This window comes from Rhinolophus ferrumequinum, chromosome 24, assembly GCF_004115265.2.
Source record: "Rhinolophus ferrumequinum isolate MPI-CBG mRhiFer1 chromosome 24, mRhiFer1_v1.p, whole genome shotgun sequence".
NCBI classification, from domain to species: domain Eukaryota; kingdom Metazoa; phylum Chordata; class Mammalia; order Chiroptera; family Rhinolophidae; genus Rhinolophus; species Rhinolophus ferrumequinum.
Window position 1 is genome coordinate 17940999 of NC_046307.1, and position 23962 is coordinate 17964960.

The window sequence follows — 23962 nt, forward strand, 5'->3', positions numbered from 1 at the left end:
TTGTGAGGATAGATCTTTAACTTGGGGCATTATTTGGGTAGGAAGCTTGCTGTAGCTAACGTTTTAAAGGCCCAGTGCTATTCTTTGTAAGTATTCTTCATTCTATCTGGACCATGTGACATTTTTTTGAAAATTTTTGGTACTACTTTATGGAAAGCTAAACACTTGGTCATAAATATTCTTTTTTTTCCTTCCACAGAGAAGTTAAGAAAATTGTCTAAGTCATTACATTAGGTCTGCTCTGTATGGCAGAATTTACAAATGTGGTCTTGATTTCCCCTAATTCTCCACGATTGGGTCAGAGTAACCTATAGGATAAGATTGTAATTTCTACAGTGTTGCATTCCACACGATGAGGGTTGTGGGGAGGGAGAAGGGCGCAGGCGCAGGGTTAAGAAAAGACAGTAGCCACGAATAGAATGAAAACCGCAGGGCCAAGGGGATCAGCCTTAAGGACTGAACCCCGAATCGGGCCAAGGCGTAGTTTTTATTGGTAAACTTCTAAAGAGGTAATGATTGTTAATCTCAAGATCTGTGTGTTGTAGCCTGCTGGCTGTCTTTCCGAAAGCTCCCATTGTGTTCCAGCTTGTACTTTGCCTTCACACACACGCACACATCTCCAAGGAATCCATTGAAGGAGAGGGACCGATATGATTCCATCGGGTCTCAGTTTGCTGAGACTTCCCCTCAAAGGAGCTTTTCCGATATCTCTCCATCGGGCCTCAGTTTGCAGAGGCACTCCCTTGTGAAATTCTGGGAAGAGCGCGGGGGGAACAAACGGTTTGGCAGCTGTAAGGCAACACTACAGTTCTCTTTTTGCTCAAACTTATACATTCTTCTATTTATATGGAGAAAGAAAAGTATATAATTTCAGAAAGGCTCTTTTTTCTGTAGGTAATGAGTACTACAAGCATAATTATATAATTTAACTTTAAAAACAACTATCCTTATTTAGCTTTGGAGTATATTTGAGTTGAGCAGTGACTAGTAAGTTTAAAAATACATACTTGCAAAATGTCAAATGCACAGTGCTTAAAATCTACCAAAAATCATGTCATAAGATACATTTTTAAAAATTCTTTTTGATTGGATGGCCGGCATCTGAGGATAGTTAGCATTTTAAGATTTACAGGGGCGGCCAGTTGGCTCAGTTGGTTAGAGTGTTCATAACACCAACTTCGCCGGTTCAACTCCCACATGGGCCAGTGAGCTGCGCCCTCCACAACTAGAGTGAAAACAACTTGACGTGGAGCTGATGGGGTCCTGGAAAAACACACTGATCCCCAATAAAAATAAATAAATAAAAATTAAAAACTAGAAAAAAGATTTACAGAATTTTCATTATCTATATATATAACTGTATCTGGAAAAAGAGTGCCTACTTCTACAAGCCTAGCTATACAGCTCTTGAAAACATCCACTGGTAACATTACATTTACTCCATACACATCCTTGGTATACATGCATGGATACATAAATAACACAGTAACTGGAGTTTCAGTTACTCAGTGACAATCACTGGTGTGCTTTTAACTATGCTGACAGTGTTTCTAGTATTTAAAGGTACATGTATCTTTTTGGTATAAAATGGGCCCTAAACGCAAGTCAGATGCTCTACCTAGTATTAACTGTAGAAACAGAAATTTATTCCAATGCTAAAGAAAAAAGTTATCACATAGTAACTTTTTGAGACACAGTATATCAATTTTTGGAGTATGCTTAAATATGGCTACATATACTGTATTTTTGATTTAAGAGAGTTTTATAAGGAAAATTTTGCATATATGTGACTCTTCATGTAACCAAGCAAACTCTAGAACTACACAATTGCCATCAAATGCAACTCTACTGTATAGCTGTTTTGACAGAGTAACAATTAAACATAAAATAGTTTTGGACCTGATCATTTGGAGTTAAATAAAAGACAACCAAGAACAAAACTCTCTATAATATTGATTTAAACTAAAAATTATTTTGTTGGGGGAGGCAAAAAAACAAAACAATTTGATCCATTTTGGGAATCTGGCTGAAGAGTAACGGTAAGTCTAAGCAACAGTGGGGCAATTTAATTTCCAAATCTTCATCTCCCCCATTCAGTAGGAAGAACTAATAGTATTAACAGAAGGCACTCATTACATTTGCCTTAACAAGACTTATATTTATAAAATTAATTGAAAAAAGCAAAAAAGATACTATCCAAGGATCACAATGAACATATTCTACAACAATTTGGTAAGTTTGAAAACCCAGCCAAAAACTAACTAGTAATGAGTGTATTCCTCCAGCAGATTCTTAATGAAGAAAAACGTATTTATGTGGTTCCAGAGATTAGAAATCAGGATCTTCTTGTAAGAAATATATTTTATTATTTTAACCTCCTTTTATAATTGAAAATCACTATTTTGAAAATCGCTCTAAAAAAGAATCACTATTATGTCAGCTTGGCACTTCTTTTTTAGTCTGAAACTCTCCTCTTTTAAGAAAGGCAACATTTTCCTCCCCATATGGCACCTTTCTTATAACTATAACTGAACTTTGTCCAGAATCAGAGGCAGTTTCTTCAGAAATAGCCAATGATCAACATATAAGACACAGTAGTTTCTTACAGATTCTCTGGCAAGAGAGTATAACAGTATTAACCGAATAAACTTAATACAAGAAATAATGTTTTAAATCAAAGTAAACTACTTTGCATTGAATCGCTTTTTTCTGATTCTAAACCAGATGACTTCTATTCTTAAAATTTAGGATAAATTGGGAATGCAAATCAAAATCAGACCCTAGTTAAAGAAAACAGGACGCTGAGAACAGTGATTTAGCAAAAGTAAACTCAACAACACAATTAAAATTAACTGGGAAAATTTTAATTAATAAGCATCAAATGTACTTTACATTGATAACTGCAATACTGAAACTGAGACATTTTAAGTATTTTTCTCAGAAAATGTTAGTGATTTTCTTTTTTCCTGGGAAACATGGAGATTCAACTATGAGCGTTAATGCAGCCAGTCTAGGTCATAGTAGTTTAGTCAATGCTACTATAGGAACAGGTGTTCACATTTCATGTCTACAATAAGGTAGACTGTGAGCTTCTTGTATCGCAAAATTTTAGCAAAAATCCCAAGAGATAATTGAAAGGAATGTCAAATTTTTGAAGTGCAAACTCATAAACTCTACATTGGGATCACTTTTTTGCTTGAAGTGCATCTGACTTGAGAATACAGGCAATTATTCTTTCCTCATTCCTTGGAAAAAATATTTCTGCAATAAGTCTAGTATCTTCATTTACTATGACTGCGTTGTTGTTAAGAAAAATTATCAGCTCTGTGGTTAGTTTCCCACAGTTGATAAAAATCTATCAAAAACATAATTTATGAGGAAAAAAGTTGTTTTTTAAAGGCTGCAGGAACAGGAAAGAAATAGCACTTCTTATTTGTATAAGCACAAACACTTAAAGCTAGTCATACTGCAGATAAATCCAACACAGTATTCAAAAGTTCTATAAAAATGAACAAAAGATACACAGTTACTTCCATGGCTCCAATAGTCAAATGTTAGATCTGCATGAGAGTTGCACTGTAGCAGTTTGCTGGTCCAATTTAAGAGTCCGAAGTCCTTTTCGTGTATTTGGCCCAATAATGTCCACATCCCAGATAAATTCAGTTCAAAAAATGGAAATTAGGGCAAAGACTCCGTATAACAAAGCACAAGGATATGCTATTAGAAGTTGCTGTCCTTCCATGGCTAATGCAGAAATGAAAATTTTGGAAGCAGAAAAACTACACCATCCAATGATTCCAACAGTGAGAAGGACTCCTACCATTCCTCTGTAACCAACAAGGAAAAAGGACAAAAAAAGATTAGTTACGTAAAAATACTTACTACAATAAGCAATTCTAAAGAAAAGCATTTTAAATCCACATGTAGACATCTGCAGAACTAATCAAGATTTTTGCTCCCCAAATGTTCAAATGTACTTTACAGTGAATTCGAAGATGCTGAATTATTCCATGTGATAAAAGCTCATTTATCAATACATTTTGTGCCTTTTAGCACAGGATTTCTCAACCTTCGCACTGCTCAAATATGGGCTGGACGTATTTTTGTTGTGGGGGGGTTTCTGTGCATTGTTAGGATGTTCATAGCATTCCTGGCTTCTAGCCATAAGATACCAGTAGCACCCCTGTCCCCGACAGTTGTGACAACCAAATTTGTCTCCAGGTATTGCCAATTGTCCCCTAGGAGCAAAATCGCCCCTGGTTGGAAACAAGTATTTTAGTAGAAAATATCTTCTGTAGAATTCAAATGTAAATGTATCAATCTCAACAAATGAAAAGAGTGAAGCAGTTTCTACACTAGAAATCTGAAGCATTTTTATCGAAAGTAGGAACACTGTAAAGCCATCACCTTGCCAAATCTCTGGTATCATATAGTTGATATATGCCCTTCTCTCCAACCTCCGTTTCAGCTTTGTAAGTGTAACAAAGCCGTGTCCAGCACGTGCCACGAGGAGGAGCCTGACTGCTGAGAGCACATTCGCACTGGCCAGGAGCGGGAACTCTATCAGCAGTAATTTTCACCTTTCCTTTTAACCCTACCTAAGTTCTTCTCTAAAAATCATACATATTTAAAGCTGCTTACAACTATATCTGAGAACACAATTGGCCGGTAACAGCCTCAGGCCAAAAAAAAGTTTCATTTTCAGTTAAAAAACTGCCAAATAGAGAGTCTGTTTATTATTCATTCACTACTACATGCTCAACATCTTCAAGAAATCAGATATAGTCTAATCTGAAAAATATCAAAAAGAAAGTAAGTGTAATTTTTAACTTCACTTTTTCCATGCTAAATTTAAGTTAACAATCACCATTGTTCAATTTGTTTAGTGACACTGGTAAATGAACACAAAACTAGGGAAATTCTTTTTCCTAGGTAGAAGCTGAGATGGTATACAAGATGTTCAAGTTTACTCTCCGGTCCACTGCTCATCACTGAGACGCACGCAGCCTCACTCACAAAAGTCACGGCCTGACGTTTGCTGGATCAGTGATTCCTCCCATACTGATGGGAAGGTAAATCCTACTACACAGAATTGGTCAATTGACACCCAAAATAAAAACCAGTACTTACTGCAACGAAAATATCACTGCAAAGCTGGAAAGTAGGATCATGGGAAGAAGACAATATCCAAGGACACTTGCCACACAACCAAATGAAACACCTGTCATACTCATTAGGTTTAATAAACAAAACATTCCTAGACATCCAATTGCACTGATCCCATATACATAGCCAAACTGGATTTTGCCAGCCTATGGGTAAAGAAAAGATTACAGGTTAAAGGGCAAAAAAATAAGTTACTTTTGGCCTTATTTCACCCAAAATGGTACATGTAGAAGATATTCAATTTATGAGCATCAAAGTCTCCAGAGATATCCATTTTTTACGCAGAAGTAGAACACTGAGCAGACTGACTTTTACGTCTTTCTTAAGAAGTTTAAAGTATCACCTCCCAACACAAAGATATTTGTTTTTTCATTTTCCAGTTAGCATCTGAGCTTGGCATGGAATTCAACAAATAAAGATACAAAATCGTGGTACAATCACCTAAAGTAGTAGATTTCTAAAAAGAAATCTGGCTGATTTTAAGCAAATAAACTACAGAGACAAGATGGAAAGTCATTCAGAATGTTTGGACAATAGCTAGTATCACTTGAAAGCACCTAATTCCACCAAAACTGCCTCAGAGCAAGTTAGTCTCATGAACAGATGTAGCTATAATCTTTAGGTATGATCTTTTAAACAGCAGAAATCACTTTGTGATTTCGCTTTACATGTTAGAGGAGTTAGGAGAAAGCAAGCCAGGATAAGCAGGAGGCCAGGGTTTTGTGGGAAGGAGAAAAAAGAAAACTGAGTAACAACCAGGCAAGAGGAATACAATGGAAGGTATTTTTTTCTTTTTTTTCCCAATTGTGTGTTGATTTATAAAGTTCTTTGACCAAAAATAAACACACACACACACCCTCACTCAGGACAGTTCAGGTTAGCTAAATTGGAGTCACAGTACCATTAGTAAAGTTATGTGAACAAACATCGTATCACTGTATTCAGGTCCACTATCATTAAAAATCACTCTACAGAGAAACCTTCAAAACGTTCCTGGTTTGCCAGATTTTTGACATAAAGCTCAGTCACGAGAATGCCTCCACAAATTCTGTTAAAAGGAAAACTCCTTGGGATTTTGTTAAGATTCAATGTTTATTTGTATATATTTGATTGAGAATACCGAAGTTTGAAAGGCTCAGCTGAGTTCATTGATAATTCACTCATGTAATAATAAAACCTCATGCTTGCACAGTGCTTTAAACTTCTCAAAGTGCTCTCACAGAAACTGTCTTGCTTAAAGTCCAAAACAATCTTGTTAGGGGGCAAGCAAAGAATTGTCTATCAGAGGGAGCGGAGATTAAAAGATTCCTCGAGGACAGAGTAGAAGCATGGAGCTCAAGCCCAGCTTTTCTGACTAAAAACCCCATGTTCTATCCATTTACAGATATAAGATAAAATTTAAAAAAATATTAACAATTGTCTTTACAACTTTTCATTTTCAATATGCTTTAACATTCTTAGGGAGGTGGGATAGGGACTAAAACCTCTTGTCTTTTAATATTTCAATTATTAAAAGTCAAAATAATGTACAGAAAAGTCACCACCACCACCATTACAAGGAAACACTATCCACGGTCTGGATATTTAAATTAAAAAAAAAAAAAAAGCAACAGACTAAAAAATTTTGTCAATCTCTTAAAAGAAGGAATTTTGATGAAGAAACAAAGCCACACGTTATTTATTATTTATTTTTTGTTTTCCCCTAACAATTGGACCACTTCTTGGAACAAGAAATGATTTCTTAACATACTGTATTGTTATCAATGGAGAAGTGATGAATAGGTATAAATTCAAGCAACTCAACACTATTCAAAACACCTCAAAGACTTGCTGTATAAGCAATCTCATAGATGGCTCTTGGTGGAACATTTCAAGATTGTTCTGTAATCTCACACTGAAAGTTGAAACTAAAATCTTACCAGTAACAACGTGGCTCCAAAGGCAAGGCAAAAAACCATGGGTCCGGCCAAATCAGTCTCATTCATGATGCTGCCATCTGCTACTTTTAATGGATGTAACACTGTTAGTGTTTTTTGCCAAATGTGGTCAAAATTGATACCTAATTCTAAAGGAAAAGAAAATAAGGAAGTCAATTAGGACTTGGAATATACCTTTAGTTTACCAGACTCTATGCTAGAACAGGAGACAAAATGAAACACCCAGCATCAAAAGACGATCCAGAAATACCAGATGATATTATTTGGATGAGTCCTCAACACCAGTCTTCTTTGACTGTGGTGTTTATTCCACAAATATCTGATTTCTGGTTTGGTGTTAGAAAATGGTATGAATATGATGGCACAGACACTGTCAGCTAGTACTGCATAGAAAAGACTATATGAGCAGGGCTAATAGTAAGGGATCCTTTACTTGGGGCTTCAGGAACACCTGGAGGCCCCACGAAATTTTATACAAAACTATGTTTCTATGCATATGTGTGCATTTTTCTAAGGAGCGTATTCATAGCTTTCATTAGACTCTCAAAGGGTATCGAACTAAAAAAAAAAAATGTTCTAAACTACTGCTCTAGGGTTTTGGAATACAATTTGAAAACCACCATACTTTACAGGGATGTTACTAGTTTTGTCAGCTTATTTCCATGGTGACTAATCAATACCATGCTATTTCATTTCTTCCACTGATAGGTTTTAATTGATAATATGAAATAAAAGTCAACGCTAATGTATTGACATATCTTATTGTCACTTTTAAAGATCTATTACAAATCTGTTCTCCTCTGGCTCAATGTGGTTTATACACAATCTATTCATATTGGGTCACTTAGAAAACATTTTCTACATTATTCTTTAAAGGAAAGCAAACTTCTCCAAACTAAGGTTTATTTTCACTGACCAGCTGGATACTATAAAGTACGATCAGATGTCGCAACCAATCCTACCTTCTAGTAAAGGTGGCTCATCCTCAAAGTTGGTTCCGTAAAATGGCTGGGGAGTGGCTGGAGTGTATGCCTGAGCTGGCTGGAAAATCTGCCCGGTGTATGGCTGTTGTGGATGCATCATGTCCGGAGGGACAAACTGCCCTTGCTGCGAGTAGTCATAGCCAGCATACTGTCTGTAAATCAAAGTAAGTTACATTTCTCAGAATTACGTCAACCCCCAACAGCTGATATCCCTGACAGCTAGAAAATCTTAGTCATGCAATTCCTAGGATGTGTACTTTGCCAGTTTTTGTAAATGATGGCTGAAATGATTACTAGAACCAAGGTGATTATCTATTACAATAAGTAGTCTGTGTTTCATAGAGAATCTTCCTGATGATGCCAACACTCACTCATGCAGCACTTGAGCATTTTATAAATTATTCAACCTTTAAACATTAGGCCAACAAATGAAAACTTAAAAATCTTGTCTATTTTTCCCCCTTAGTGAGTATATATAATATAAAGATAGCTGTGAAGTAAAATTTATCTCTAAGACTATGAATGAAAACTAAGGCTAAGAGACTTTGTACGTTATGTAATTTTCCATTGTAATTTGGATCTCTATTGAATGAAAAAATCATTCTTCTTTACTCTTTGTAGTATGTTGTTTTTTACAAGTGGGTCTTTAAGAACAACCATCAATTTCAAACCAGAGTGGAAAAATCAAGCTTCTTTTTTTGTGAAAGCTTCTGGATATAACAAAACCTTATTAGTATGCCTTGAATTTGAATATTTTTTTTGTTTTTTGTTTTTTACAGGACTTTATTGGGGAACAGTGTGTACTTCCAGGATTCTTTCTAAGTCAAGTTGTTGTCCTTTCAATCTTAGTTGTGGAGGGTGCCATTCAGCTTCAAGTTGTTGTCCTTTCAGTCTTAGTTGTGGAGGGCGCAGTTCAGCTCCAGGGCCAGTTGCCGTTGTTAGCTGCAGGGGGCGCAGCCCACCAGTCCTTCAGGAGTCGAACCAGCAACCTTGTGGTTGAGAGGACGGGCTCCAACCAACTGAGCCTTCCAGGAGCTCAGCGGCAGCTGCCGTGTTCAATCGTAGTTACAGGGAGCAGAGCCCACCATCCCTTGCGGGACTCGAGGAGTCGAACCGGCAACCTTGTGGTTGAGAGTCCAATGGTCCATGTGGGAATCGAACCGGCAGCCTTTGGCATTAGGAACACCAGGCTCCAACCACTTGAGACACTGGGCCAGCCCTGAATAGTGTTTTTAATCTTTCAAAGTTGTACATCTATTGTTTCATTTATTATGTGCTAAAATCCTGCATTTTAGAGGGAGAGACCTTACCATGGCTACTTTAGTGATGAAAACAGGGAACAGAAGGATATTGAAATAGTATCTTTAAACAATTGTTTCACCATGTTCTGAAAAAATATGACATCTATCAATGGGACCAATCTAATTACATAGTAAGAAATACAGAAGTAATTACTTTAAAAGTAAGGTATTTTTAAAATGGAGCTGAGAAGACTTAGAGAGCTTTTAGTCTAATTACCTTTTAAAATTTTATAGTTCCCTTTTAGATAAATATAAAAATTTAATGACCTCCATTAATGCTATTTGAGATTTTAAAATAAATCTAAATTTTAAATTGCACATCTTGATTAGAAGCAAATCAAAACAATGATAAATTCTCAACCTCACATACATAGCCTTCTGGAAATTCCAATGGGGTTCTCAAGACTCACCACACTAGTCCAATCCATGCTGGAAAAAAACACTCTTTATTTTGCTGGCTATAAAATAATATAGAATTCACTGAAGCATTATTTTAATAGCAAAAACCAGAAAACAAAGGAAACTATAGTAAATAAGTTGTGATATGGGCATAGATAACTATGTACCTGTTAAAGGAAATGACACAGTTGTATGTGTGCTGATAAGGAATGATAATCAAGAAATATTCAGTGGAAAGAAAAAAAAACAATGTTCAGAATAGTATATATCATATACACCCATTGTGACTGTGCTTTTTAGGATATTACCTATATCTGTATCTATATACCTATATCTATATATATCATTATATAGGTAAAGGGACCTGGGAACAGGAAACAGAAGACTTAATTTTCACGTTATAAACTTTTGTACCTTTAAAAATTATGTACATTTAAAATTTATTAAAATTAATTCTAAAATGTTATATGTAATATATAGGTATCTATCAACTACTGACAATACCCAAACCATAACTAATGACCTTTTTGAAGATTATTGTTAAAGCACTGTTATAAGTGTTTAATGTGAATTATTTCATATTATCTTCATTACAACTCAAAGAAGTTGATTTTATCATCCTTCCCATTATAAAGATGTGGAAACTGATATTTGGATTAAAATGATTTACCCATGTGGTAGATTAAAAACTAGACTTTTTGACTCCAACTCATAACAACTGTAATAAAAATCACTCCCAAATCCCACTTTACAGAGACGCTGTAATATTTTTTCTGTAAATGCATTTCCCCATCCATTTTGGTATGCAAATATGTTGCTTTCTATTTACTTACACACATACACACAAACCCCACAGGGATAGCTGATTGAACTAAGACAAAAACTCACATTTTCTGATTTAATACAGTATGTTATTGTGTTGATCTCTGTTTGGATATATCCTAAATCCCCATCTGAGTTTATGAAACAGCTAGAAAAGCGCCATATGAAGGTTTCTACAATCTGCATAAACAGATTGTATTTTATTTTTTGCTCATGGGGAGTGGGGGGGGCCAAGAAAATATAAATGTGAATGTATATGCAATAGAAAAACCAAAAAGAATGGTACAGATCAGTGATTTTTCAAACTCTTAGGACCCCTTTATACTCTTAAACTTTATTACTGAGAATCTCATATGTTTTTTATGTGGGTTATATCCATCAATATTTATATTAGAAATTAAAACTGAGAAACGTTAAAATATTTAACTCATTTAAAGTAACGATAAATCTATTACGTTATCATAAACATTTTTATTAAAAAATTATTTTTTAAAAAATTACTGAGATAAGTGGCATGCTTATATTTTTAACAATCTCATTTATGTCTCTTTTAACAGAAGATAGCTAAAAATTCTTCTATCTGCATTCAATCTGTTGTGATATATTGTTTTAGTTGAAGTATCTGAAGAAAATCTAGTGTTGCAGACTTGCAATTGGAAATTGAGTATTTTTAAGAACTTTTCAGATTATGAATATTCCTTTTGATACTATATTAAAATTCAAAGCAAAGTGGTAGTTGTTTTAAGTTGCAACATGGAAACTGGAGCAATACTAACGAAATTTTTATACTGTTGCATTAGAATACATCCGTTTTGTACTTTGAATGGATCTTTTCTTTACTCATGTACAACTTGTAAAATCATACATTGGCCATTTAGAAAATATTACTGAGTTATGGAGATCTTCCAAATATTGACACATTTAATATAAATACATACATAAATTTAAAAATCACATTTGTTACTATCATTACTGATCTCACCAGAAAAAAATGGTTAATTACTGGGAACCGGATAAGTTCACAGTTATGGATGCAAGTTTTCCAAAATCCTCATTTTTGCCTGAAAACTCTAATTTTATCATTGGCCACACATACTGTTAATTGTTTTCCTTAAATTAACAGGCTCACTTCATTCATATTTGAGAAAATATCTGCCAAATACTCAAGACTGAATAACCATAATTTGTAGGTCAGTTCTTTCCAATAAAAAAGGTTTCCATGAGAAAGCGGCTGATTGAGTTTGAGACAAATCGCACAGAGGCTTTTCCTAGAGATAATCATTGTACTTCAGCATGAAGTAGAAGTGCTTTCTGACTGTTTCCCTCTTTATCGCAGAAAATATTTTAAAAATGTGTGTATTCAACGGTCAGAATACAATGATAATTCTTACTGTTTCCTCAAGGGCATCCTTAAATGACATTGATTCCCCCCACCACCACCAAGGGCGTGGCCATGAAGAATACAATGATTACTAGAACAATTTGATGCCATTGTCTTAATTCACGTTCAGGTACCAGCAGTTTTACCAATCATTGCTTTTCCAATTATCAGTGTGTCTTAGTCTTGTAATGAAAATAGTTTTGACTTTCAAGACTCTCTGAAAGGTCTCAAGAACTGTTTGGGGTCTGCAGTCCACACTTTAGAATCCCTGATACAGACTCATAAATCTCACATCAGGAAGAGAAATACAGCAAGCGAATCACAGCTTCAAAGGTGGCTCTATTATTCCTTCTTCAAGATTCAAGGTGAGAAAGAATACCACAGAATTTTTACTATTTTCCTTTTCTGGCATGACCTGGTCAGGAAAATTCCTGAGTCACCCCTGCTAGGTTTAAATTAAAACACAGCATAGTTGACATGATCTTTATAGGCTAAATCAACATTTTAACAGCAGAAAAAGCAGCAGATACCCATAGTAAACCTGCTGTAGCACTCAGTACCAACAACAAACACAAAGCCTCCTAACATATTGGGTTGGCTACTTAAGCTCATGAAAATCCTTAGATAGTCCATAAAGGTATTATCTGTTAAGTCAAAGATGAAAAAAAAATTCTAGCTTTCAACACTTTAAAAAATTATGTAATTGGTATCAGTATGCATTTTATAGGCATATCTAGAATACAGTGTGGGTCCTGTTCAAATATGACATTCATAAAACTCAACAGATTAAGATCAAACAGCCCTTAATTTTTTCTTTGTATTTTTGTTGTTTTTGTATGAATATATGAATGATACTTATAAAGTACCCATAGAGGAAACTATGTAAAATGTTAAAGCTGACTTCACAGGGGAAATGCAAAACTATAGACTAATAATAAGTCAAACTTGAAGACAATCCAAATCATATGCTAGTCGAACCTAGATTTTCATTAACAGCTGATCTTTGTTACCAAATTAGCAATACAAACAAAATACTATTTGATAAACTGAGCTGGACATTTAAAATGCGATTAGGTTGCAGATCTAATTGAAGGCACATACAGAATTAGAAGAGGCCAATTTTTTTTTTTTTTTTAATAAAAGTCAGATGGGGCTGGCCCAGTGGCTCAGGGGGTTAGAGCTCCATGCTCCTAACTCCGAAGGCTGCCAGTTCGATTCCCACATGGGCCAGTGGGCTCTCAACCACAAGGTTGCCGGTTCAACAACTCGAGTCCCCCAAGGGATGGTGGGCAGCGCCCCCTGCAACTAGCAACGGCAAATGGCCCTGGAGCTGAGCTGCACCCTCCACAACTAAGACTGAAAGGACAACAACTTGACTTGGAAAAAAGTCCTGGAAATACACACTGTTCCCCAATAAAGTGCTGTTCCCCTTCTCCAATAAAATCTTAAAAAAAAAAAAAAATTAAAAATAAAAATAAATAAATAAAAAAGAAGCCAGAGTGAACTACAAATTAAAAAAAAAAAAAAAAACTCAGAAACCCAGCTATTACGGCTAATACATTAGGCGTTTTGTTTTCCTAAGCATCATCTATAAACTAATATTCATTAAATGGCAGTAACAGTTATATTAGCACCTGGAACAAAACATCTTTACTAGCACTGAAGCAATGCTTACTGGTACATAATTTGGTTGGAATGGAATTGTGAGAATAGTTAGCAAGAGAATATGTAAACTGCTCTGGAAAACTGAAATGAGCTAAGTGGAATGATAAGTTACACCTTTAAGTGATGCCAACATGGACAGAATAGGAAAGAAAGGCAGAGACAGATAAACCTAGGAGGTTGCAATCTAAATGGAATAGTTCTGCTGTTCCAAACATCAATATAATTTAGTTAAAAACAGGGTTGCACCCAGAGCAGATTTTCCAAAGCCCTTTGGCTGCACTCTGTCCAATCTTATATTCCTTTGCCCTTTCATACACAGGACAATCGCAAAAAATATATAGTTAGGTAAATAAATGAATGAAAATTTCTCAACATGATTTTTCTAATTCTGCCCAATTGACTGACCAAAAGAGATAAATCCTCAATGATATATAGTTGAGAATATCACAGAAAGAACGTGACTTATAGAGAGAATTTTTTACACTCACTCCTATAGTTCACTGTGTTAAGTTTTAGGAAGGGGGAAAAAGCCTTAGAACATATTAAAGTAAGCAGATGCAAGGGGTAAGTTGTAAATAGTATAACCTATCTAAGACAGACCAGACTTCGGGTCTGAATTTGATTTCTGCTTTGTTTTTTAAATTCTTGGATACTTCCATTCAGATTTATTAATTCAAAGATGTTCTAGTACTACACGTTTCTCTCCGACTGACTGGGTACAGTCATTCCTTGCCCTCATCCTGGGATAGTCTTCATGAGGTTTTTAATTCATGGCCCATAGATGAATATCAGATGACACATCAACTGTCTGAAGTTATATGCACATTTACGTGGGATGTCTGAGTGCATGCACGTTTCTCAGAAATAGGCCCAGAGTTTTCATTAGATTTTTTTTAATTAAATTTATTGGGCTGACATTGGTTAGTAAAATTATATAGGTTTCAAGTGTACATTTCCATAATACATCATCTATATATTGCATTGTGTGTTCACCACTCAGAGTTCATTAAATTCTCAAAGGGGTAGCGGACCATCTAAAAAAGGTTAAGCAACCCAGGTATAGGAAACTCCTTCACTGGATAGGAAGCTGGTAAGATTATCTTTAAGGTCCTAAGAAACTTAGGGTATGATGTCCTAGAGGAGATTGGTAGAAAACCTTTAGTTACTGTATTTTTGCCACAAATACCAGGGATTATTTAAAAAGTCATTTTTTTTTTAACAGTTCAAGACTGAAAGGTTTTGAGTGCCCCTTTTCTGCAACTGGCAACTTGTGTGTACTGACCATAAGCTTTTGCTATAATAATAAAAATGACCATCAATTGCTCCATGAAAATCACCTGATGATTCATAACAGGAAGCTTACACTGTTAAATAGTGTCACTGAGCACTTTCAATTAACGTTGAGAAAGTCTCAAAGTTGGACTATTTTAACTACTAAAAAAACCATTAAAGGATTTTAATTTTTAACTGGTCCTGTGGACTAAACCGCCTATCTTCTAGGTACCTGAACTCCTATCTGTACCTTAAATGATGTAGAAATACTTTTACTAGAAAAAGTTCTTCAGCAATCCACTTTTCCACCCACAACACATCTGAAGATATTGCAAAAGCCATCGAATTCTAAATAGGGCAAGCCCTTCAAACCTAAACCAGTGTCCCAGCTCTCTCCAGAGGAAGGAAGATTACGAAAAATCACATTCCTGAAAAGGGACACGTTCACACATTCAGTTTTAGGCAGACCCAAACATTCTGGATACCAAGATATCTTGACTAAATAAATTGCCAAAGTTGAAAAGTTACTTGCTATAGGGTCCTCCGCTTCCTCCATAATCATAGGACTGCTGGGATTGGTCATCGATGCTGTAACTTGTCTGGTAGAAATCCGTGTTTAAGTTATCAAAGCCTGACATTGCAAACGATCTGCAACAGAAGAGAAATGGCAAATACTGCTTACGCCCATGTCCTCCTTAATTCGTTCCTGATACTTTGCTTAAGCAAATACCCCCAGAAGGCAGCAAATATTTCTTCGGAAATTTTGGGAAGCAGCATTTGGAGGGTGGGTCGGGGACGAGGGTGCTAAGGAAATGTGTCCTCTCTAAGGTAAGGCCTGGGCAGACACCTCCACTTCAAGGTACTGATATGCCTTGGGTTAGGAGCAGGGTCGTGGGAGGAGCGGTTGCATGGGGCCTAAAATATCAACCACAAAGACGATTGCTCACCTCGGGGCGGGACTTTACAACTGACAACTCCGCTGCCACCTTGCAAAAGAAGGCCTGGGCCTGCCAGGTAAGTGCAGACTCCCCAGAGGCCGCGCCTGCGGTGCAGGGGCCGCGTCACAGCAAGGGCTTGAAAGGGAACGAGAGTCCGAGGAAAGGACCGGGCGCGGAGCCGAAAGGTGGCACTAAGCCGCGCTGCACAGGTGGGGGGCAAAGCCGGACAGTGTGCCACGGGCCTGGGTCACTCACCAAAAGCAAAGGCGGTGGCAGTAGCTCCGGCAGCCCCAAATACGCCCCACCCTCGGCTTAAGACTCTGAACTGGCCGGGTTGCTACGTGTTACAGGCCAAAGAACTGCTTCCGGGGCACCATCGCTTGCGCAGGCGTGTTGGCAGATTTTGCGCTCCCGGTTAAGCACCGATGGGCGGGGGCAGGCAGAGAACCTGATTTGGTGCATGCGCAGTATCGACCAATGGGAAGAGGGAAAATACTTCCGGTAGCTGTTTAGCGGTGAAGACGGAAAAGACGGAAAAGCACAGGCGCAGTCGTTGTTAGTCACGGTTTGGGAGGAAGGAGAATTCCTTAGTCGAAGGAGGGCCTGGAGGAAGACGTGCAAGTGGTGAAGTGGAACGGACGGAGCCTGCCTCCTGATCCACCAACTACCGAGCCTCGCTCTCTCCGGACTCACTGTGAGTCAGGCACGGTGCTAAAGTTTATTATTTATCGTTACACCGGAATGAGATGGTTACTGTGTTATTCTCCTTTTATGAGTGAGGCTGTTAAATGTTCGTGTAATAATATTGACTGCCATGTTAGTTCTAGCTGTACTAACTGCGGGGGTTACTGGGGTTCCAATAGTGAATACAAACTAGAGGGGACTGCCCACCTGGAGTTGATAAAGGAGGAGGTAATCAGGTACGAACACAGGTGAAATTCCTACCGATATTCTTACGTCCGCCATGATTCTTTGGAAAGGTGTAGTATTCATCTGCGATTAAGCATCTGGAGAACCACTCTGAGAAGGTGATGATCGATCAAAAGGGTGACGAGGAGTTAGAGAAATGGGGGAAACCGGAAAAGGGAAGGGAAAAGGAGGGGCGGTGAAGAGCGCGAATATTTCAGGCAGAGACAACAGCCTGCGCGAGGAAGGCCTGGGGTGGGGGGAAACACTGTGTAAGGAAAGGTGTAAATCAGGGTTTCGCGACCTCTGCGCTGTTAACATTTTGGTCCAAATGATTCTTTGTTGTACGGGGCTGCCCTGTGCGCTGTGGGATTTTTAACAGCATCCCTGACCTCGACCCACTAGGTGCCAGTAGCATAACCCTGTCCACCTTGTGACAACTAAAAATGTCTCCAGACAATTCAAAATGTCCTTTGGGCAACAGCAGACTTTGGAAATCACGGGTCTAAATGAAGCCAGGGGGATGGGAGGAGCAAGTGAGTGAAGCCACAAAGGAGTTGAGGCTGGAGCTACAGGCAAGGACCAGGAAATAGTGTCTTGTTGGATGTTGGTGTTGGTCCTAAAGGAAGAGGGAAACTGGTGAATGGGATGAGCTTGTTTCTTTAAAAAAAAAAAAAAGAAAGAAAGAAAGATTTTTGTGGCTATTATGTTAAATCACTTTCTCAAAGTGAAAGAATCCTGACTACCCTAACTCCAAATGCCATGGTATTAATCAATGAGCAGAATTGTCCTCAGGATTTCTAGTACTAAAATTTATACCGTAAACCTTGCATTGTATGGCAGAACCAGAATCCTGTGGTCCTGACAAAAGAAGCCAGGCCATTGCTCTGGGACCAGTTTCCAAAGGAATGATAAAATTTCACTGGTTAAAATGAAACAAACGAGTAAAAGTAAAACAAAAAAATACTGCCCTTGAAACAACAATAGCAACAGCAAAAGGACATAACAAACCAAAAAACCAAGGACTGCTCTAGAGATAAATAGGCAGTTACCTTTTGAGGTTTTCTACTATATCGGAGAATTTCTGAAATTGCTCATCCAAATATTTAATTTACCACCTTTTACAAATCATTTTAGAATTTATTGATGTGGTACCATCTGCACGACTCTAGGTAGACTGACCATATATCTTGGTTTGCTAGAGACAGCCCTTTATCCCATTTTATGCCTAATTGTTCCAGCATAATTAATACTGTTTCCTTTTCACTCTCAAAAATATTCCTGAGTACAAATTATATAATTGTACTCTCTATAAGCTACATTACCTAGAAAGCTGAGTTTCTAGTTATCAACAATATGCAATAATCTATTACTTTATCTACTTATTGACCTTATGGTTGAAAAAAAAAATTCTGGTCTTTCTTGTTTCTTCTGTTTTTCCTATCCAAAAGAGATATTACTCTCAAATTTGAATAAAATACAAGAATGTAAGCATTAAAAATTAGCTACTTAGGAATGAATTGTTGGATATAGATGTTCTTCAGTTGCTTCTGTCTGTGAAATCAGTTGCTGTATTTACTGGATTTTCTTTCCTCTCCAGCCCCTGCCTCAATTGAGAAGCCAAGCAAGAAAATTGAGTTACGAGATTAAATCTTCCACATTGTTTGGCTTTGAAACATAAGCCAAGGTATCCTGCCAAAACCCCTTGGGGACTTTGAGCGGATCAGTCAATTCTGTGGCTAGTCAGGTAGGCCTTTCTTTTGGAAACTTTTTTCTTTTCTTTTTTTCTCCCACCCCAGGACTGGCTCCAGCAAGTTAGAGTAAAGGAAACTGGAGTACTTGGTAAATGTACTTCTGACCTCTGTTGAGTCATAGAACTGGCTTCATTAGGAGTTGAAAGCCTCAACCAGGTCAAGAGATGATAGAACAGGAAGTGGGCTTGTAACAGCTGCCCAGTCTTTCCCTGGAACCTAGTATGTCAATTACCAAACTTGTAACAAAAAAAGAAGCAACATTTTAATCACATGTAATACCTTTTAATTACAATCATGCTAGTATGCCCTCTAACTTTTACATACTTCACAAATGCAAAAAAAAATGTTTAGGATGGCAGTGAAATTGTACTTAAATATCTTAGAATTGCCTTTTTTCACCTGTTTTATAGTAAATATGTCATAGGGACTTGTGCCTGAAAATTATGGTTAGAACATGGTTAGTTTTCCCCGACTTTTAGCTATATCCACGTATGAAATAAGGTAAGAATTTGGTAGCTAAACATATCATGTCAAGTTCCACAATGAAACCTGATAATTATGGTAAATACTATTGTATATGCCAAAGATCTGTTTCTACGTCCCCTGAATATTAATTATGTAACCCCATATCCCAAATATAACGATTATATTTCCCCCAAATTACCCTTTATTCCTTAGGAAGTTTCCTCATCAAATTCTCCTTCTGTTATTTCAATTATTTTACTTTGAACAGTAAATTATTATTTGGGGAAGACAGATTTGCCTGTAGCATCATTGGATGCTTTTGGACAACTGGTTTTTAAGAGGCAAAGAAAGTTATCCCAATTTAATAATTAACCTTGGGACTTTGACTTCAATATTGTAAGTGCATCATGTTGCCAAAAAAAAAAAAAATGATCTTTTAAAGATAATTTTTAAAGCAATGCTCTATTTTCATTGTAGAGATCACAAATACCCTCTTAAATAACAAGTAAAGACATTTCTAATATTAGGTGAATGGCTCCTGTGGTTTGAAATTAGAATTTCAGTGACAGTCCTGGAAGTTCTATATCTCAAATAACTTAACAGAAGGGATAGTGTGAAAAACAGCATCAGAGGACTGTGCTGTAGTGATGGCAGAAGCTTTCCTGCCAAAGATGGAAGTGAAGCATTTGAAAAACATAACACCTGTGTATACTTAGTACATGCCAGGCACTGCTCGAAGCACCTCACACCTTTTAACTCAATTACTTTTCCTAACAACCCAATGTGGTAGGTACTGTATATTTGATACATGATGAAACTGAGGAGAGAACCATTACATAACTTGTCAAACATCATTAAGCTAGGAAATACTAGACCTGAGGTTTGAACCCAGACAGTCTGGCTCCTGATTCCTTGTGGGAAAAGGCAATATTTCTAATGAATACACTACTTTACCTAAAATGTGATTTTTATATATGTATAGAAATCATTATATATGTTATGTATACATAATGATATATATAATGATGTGTATATATGTGCCCTAAAATTGCAGTAGTTGATAAATTGTGTCTACATCCCCAAATGTGTATATATTCAAGTTGATAAAAAAATTTATTTTTGTAATCTTCCCATTGGGCACATGACAAAACACCTAATTTTCAAGTTCACCTCATATTAATCATGTAATCTAATTAATAATGGGTAGTGGTTAAGGGTGCGTGTTCTGGAGCCCCTGCCTGGATTTACATTCTCTTCCGCTTACTAGCCATGGTTCTTCAGTGGGTCACTTAATGTCTTTGTGCCTCACGTTTCCCACGTGCAAGACCAAGACAATGCCAGGATTCATCTGACATGTTTGCAAGGAGGCATGTGCGAGATAATGCATGGAAGTCTCAGTGCCTGAGTACTAAGTATTCAGTGAATGTTGGCAGTTATTATCACTGCTGAATCTATATAGATACAGAAACAATAGGATTTTGTTAGCAACTGAAATGGACCTTTAAAAAACTATAATGATTGAACTTGAACAAACAATTATATACATTCACTCTGATACTTCCCTGCAGATTCTGTATTATTTGCCTTTTGATATAGTAGAGTATATTAAAAATATGCTTGCTTTATCTCCTGTCCCAGATTTCCCAAATTGGGCTTGTCACACTGTAAATTTTAGTCTCACAAATATCTTTTGGTATCAGACACTATAGGTTAAGAACCACTCATACGTTGGAGCCGTTGTTCTTGAAAATTGTGAACAGTGCTACGCATATTTGATTTTTCTTGGTGTGTTTTATATTATTCCAAACACTAAAGAAAATGTGCTCATCTTTATGCTTCATCTCCCTTTCTCTCTTCTGTTTCCCCAACACATGGGATTTAATATTCCAGGAGACAGTGCATAAGATGAATTATGTTGTGGAAAATATGTTTATTTGCAAAGAAAAAAAATTGCAGTGTCCTAGCCATGTAAAACCATTGTCATAGAAATTTTAATATATAATGTTTCTTAAAAATCATACAGGGACCAGGTGTTATTGTACTTAACGAGAGAGCAGCCTAGCTATTACTAAAAGTGTGTAAGTTATTACGCTTCCTTTAGGCAATTTACCTTTTATATTTTTCGATTAGAATTCTTCATGACCCTCTCAGTTACAGACACCCCAAGCTACCATTGCTTATCATTACAGTTTACCTCTTTGCTGTTATAATGTCATGTTAAAAATAGAAAACAGTATTTCTAGGGCTAGACATTGCTGCTCTGGGAGCTTTAAGCCAGATAAATTTAAATACAAACTTAAAACATTCTTGTTTTGACCAGTCCAGGTGCCCGCCCTCTGCTGCTGTCGGACCCTGAGCCATCTGCAAGCTCCTAATTGTTGCTCCCTGTTCTTTCAGGTCTGCGTGGAGGGGACATCTCAACATGGACAAACTCGGCAATGAAAGTGAAGCAATACCTGAGAACCAAGTTAAGATGGAAAACCAAGAACAGCCACAGGATGCGGGAAAGCCAGAAATGGCTTGTACTCTGGAAGACAAGGAGAAGTTAGAAAAAGAGGAAAAGATAGAAAACAAGGGAAAGATAGAAGATGAGGAAATACTTAATGATAAGGATAAGCCAGAGGAGGGAAAGCCAAAAGAAGAGGGAGAGCCAGAGAGCGAGGGAAAACCAGAGAGCCAGGGGAAGCTGGAGAGCCAGGGAAAACCAAAAGAAGAAGGAAATCCAGAGAATGAGGGAAAACCAGAGAATGAGGGAAAGCCAAAAGAGGAAGAACAACCAGCCAGTGAACCAAGGGCTGCAGTAAAGCGCCCAGCTGGGGATGATATACCCAAGAAAGCTAAAAGAAAAACCAACAAGGGGCTGGCTCAGTGCCTCAAGGAATACAAGGAGGCCATACATGATATGCATTTGAGCAATGAGGAGATGATAAGAGAATTTGATGAGATGGCTAGGGTAGAAGATGAGGTGAAGAAAACCAGACAGAAATTGGGGGGGTTTATGTGGATGCAAAAAAGTTTGCAGGACCCTTTCCACCCGAGGGGCCCAAGGGAGCTCAGGGGTGGCTGCAGGGCCCCACAAAGGGGCTTTGAAGACATTCCTTTTGTGTAGTGTCCCCGCAGGCATTTGCCAGGCCCTGGGCTGTAAACTTAGGCTAATGTTTTGCTGTAGGGTCACTCATTATCCAGCTGCAGCCCTCTGTTTCAGCAGCAGATTTTCATTCATTGCATGGGAAAATGTCTGGTGCATTGTAAAACTAAAAAAATAAAAGATTGCAGAACCATATATATGGCATTACTCCATTTTTGTAAAGCTTTAAAAATATTTACCTTGTGATCGATGTACAGAAAAAACTCTGAAAGTTGTGTCGACTAAAAGATTAACTGGTTGAAAAAAAAATTGTTTTAACTTTGTATTTTGTCTTTTAGAGTATACACTTCTACAGAATTCTAATTTTTCATTTGATCGGATTTTCACATTAATGCCTTGATAATAATGTCTCACCTGAGTAGGAGATGAGTCACTAGACATGAGAGAGGTGACTGTGTAGGAGCCGTGGGGCCCGGCTTACTGTCACTCCTGTGCAGCAGCAGTATACCCTTTTTATTTTTATTTATACTTTTAATTTTTTATTAGTTTCAGGTGTACAAAACAACGTGCTAGACGTTTACATCCCTCACAAAGGGATAACTTTCCCAATCACCCTCTGTATCATTCTTTCCTTCTTTTCTAAATGTTGGAGAATGTACATTCTTTAAAAAGAGAATGATTACTGTTACAATTATTAGAACAGGTTATTATATCTTAACCATAATACTTTTCATGTACTTAGACCTTAGACCTGACTTTTTGTTATTACGACAGCTAATTATAGTACTAATTATAATGCTTTTCCTTAAATGAGGAGGATTTTATTTTAAAACAGGCATGTGAAATCAAACATGATTTTCATTAAATTCTGCAAATTTGGATCTGGAAGTCAAAGACACACATTTTTTGCCTTTTGAGTTTACATTAAGCACTCAAAATGTTTTTGACTCTTCTCCTGCAGTCCTAAATTTGCAGAATTGAATGACATTCACAAATCCCCTACTGTCTGAGATAATGAATTTTTCCCTCTGGAAGTAAATATACACGTCTTGACTCTTGCTAAGATTTCATTTTAGAAAGATTAATACCACATAAAAGACTAGTGGATTTTAGGTTCATAAATGCCATTTATTTCCTGGACTTGCTCTAAAAGCTCTTCCTGTTAACTCCAAAACTGACTTCTGTACTAAATGTTAACACACTCCCCTCCCACTCCCTGGAAATTAAATGTCTCAGCTTCACATTAAAACAAGGAGAGGGCCCTAGGAGATTAACCTGAATTCACTGAGATATCTCTAGAGTGAACAAAAATAGACTAGTCTTTACAGACAAATCAGGACATTAAGTGCCTCAGAAAATGACCAAAGCACCTCTCCTTTGACTGGCTTCATATAATGCGAAAATGACAGAGATTAAAAAGGAGAAGAACTTTGAAAACATTTGTTCACCACCCCTGACTTTACAAATGAGGATCCAAGGCCAAGAGAAGTGAAGGGATGTATTCTAAAACCTGATTTTCAAGTGCTGCTTCGAAAACATTTCTGACCCTCATAGGGCCCCCAAAGCCACCCAGCCACAGGCTCCTCTGCTCTTGCCAAATGTGCCCCTACCCACTGGGAAAGGCTCCCCACCAGGATAGTTACCCATCAGCCACACAAGCTATAGCCCACCGAGGGTCCTCAACCTAACTGGTTTTACCTTCCTACAAGCTGCTGAAATGATTCGAACAAATCATTTCCCCCTTCTCCCCCCATGGGAACTGGGGACCACCCCACCCTGTTGATACTACAAAGTCTGCCTCCCAGGACCCCTGCTGGCCCACTCGAGTACAACCTCCATATATCCCCGCATGGCTTGTGATGTCCTCCTCACAAGGGCTGTATGG

At 37.3% G+C, this 23962-nt stretch overlaps 2 protein-coding genes across 4 annotated transcripts; one reads left to right on the forward strand and one right to left on the reverse strand.

Annotated features, from left to right (window-relative positions):
- Positions 1–2842: 2842 nt before the first annotated feature.
- Positions 2843–16269, reverse strand: YIPF5 (Yip1 domain family member 5). Of its 3 annotated transcripts, none has more exons than XM_033096281.1 (6): positions 16120–16269; positions 15455–15574; positions 8066–8238; positions 7086–7231; positions 5131–5312; positions 2843–3827 (listed from the first exon to the last, which is right to left on the reverse strand). In XM_033096281.1, the coding sequence occupies exons 2-6, from the start codon at positions 15562–15564 to the stop codon at positions 3665–3667; spliced, it is 774 nt and encodes a 257-aa protein (XP_032952172.1). In that variant the 5' UTR covers positions 15565–15574; positions 16120–16269; the 3' UTR covers positions 2843–3664. The 3 variants fall into 3 exon arrangements, with proteins under 3 accessions (XP_032952172.1, XP_032952173.1, XP_032952174.1); XM_033096282.1 differs by having other exon boundaries at positions 15874–16226; XM_033096283.1 differs by lacking the exon at positions 16120–16269 and having other exon boundaries at positions 15459–15574.
- A 2101-nt stretch (positions 16270–18370) lies between these two features.
- On the forward strand, positions 18371–22272 carry LOC117016707 (transcription elongation factor A protein-like 4). The gene is made up of 2 exons (XM_033096284.1): positions 18371–18517; positions 21387–22272. The coding sequence occupies exon 2, from the start codon at positions 21412–21414 to the stop codon at positions 22096–22098; it is 687 nt and encodes a 228-aa protein (XP_032952175.1). The 5' UTR covers positions 18371–18517; positions 21387–21411; the 3' UTR covers positions 22099–22272.
- The last annotated feature ends 1690 nt before the right edge of the window (positions 22273–23962 follow it).

Excerpts from the sequence above, each read along its gene's own strand:
- YIPF5 (XM_033096281.1), bottom strand. The coding sequence starts at position 15,564 with ATGTCAGGCTTTGATAACTTAAACACGGATTTCTACCAGACAAGTTAC. Across the intron at positions 7,232-8,065 it reads TGAGCCACCTTTACTAGAAG|AATTAGGTATCAATTTTGAC; the intron begins GTAGGATTGGTT and ends CTTTTCCTTTAG. Across the intron at positions 3,828-5,130 it reads GCAGTGATATTTTCGTTGCA|AGGAATGGTAGGAGTCCTTC; the intron begins GTAAGTACTGGT and ends TGTTGGTTACAG.
- LOC117016707 (XM_033096284.1), top strand. The coding sequence starts at position 21,412 with ATGGACAAACTCGGCAATGAAAGTGAAGCAATACCTGAGAACCAAGTT.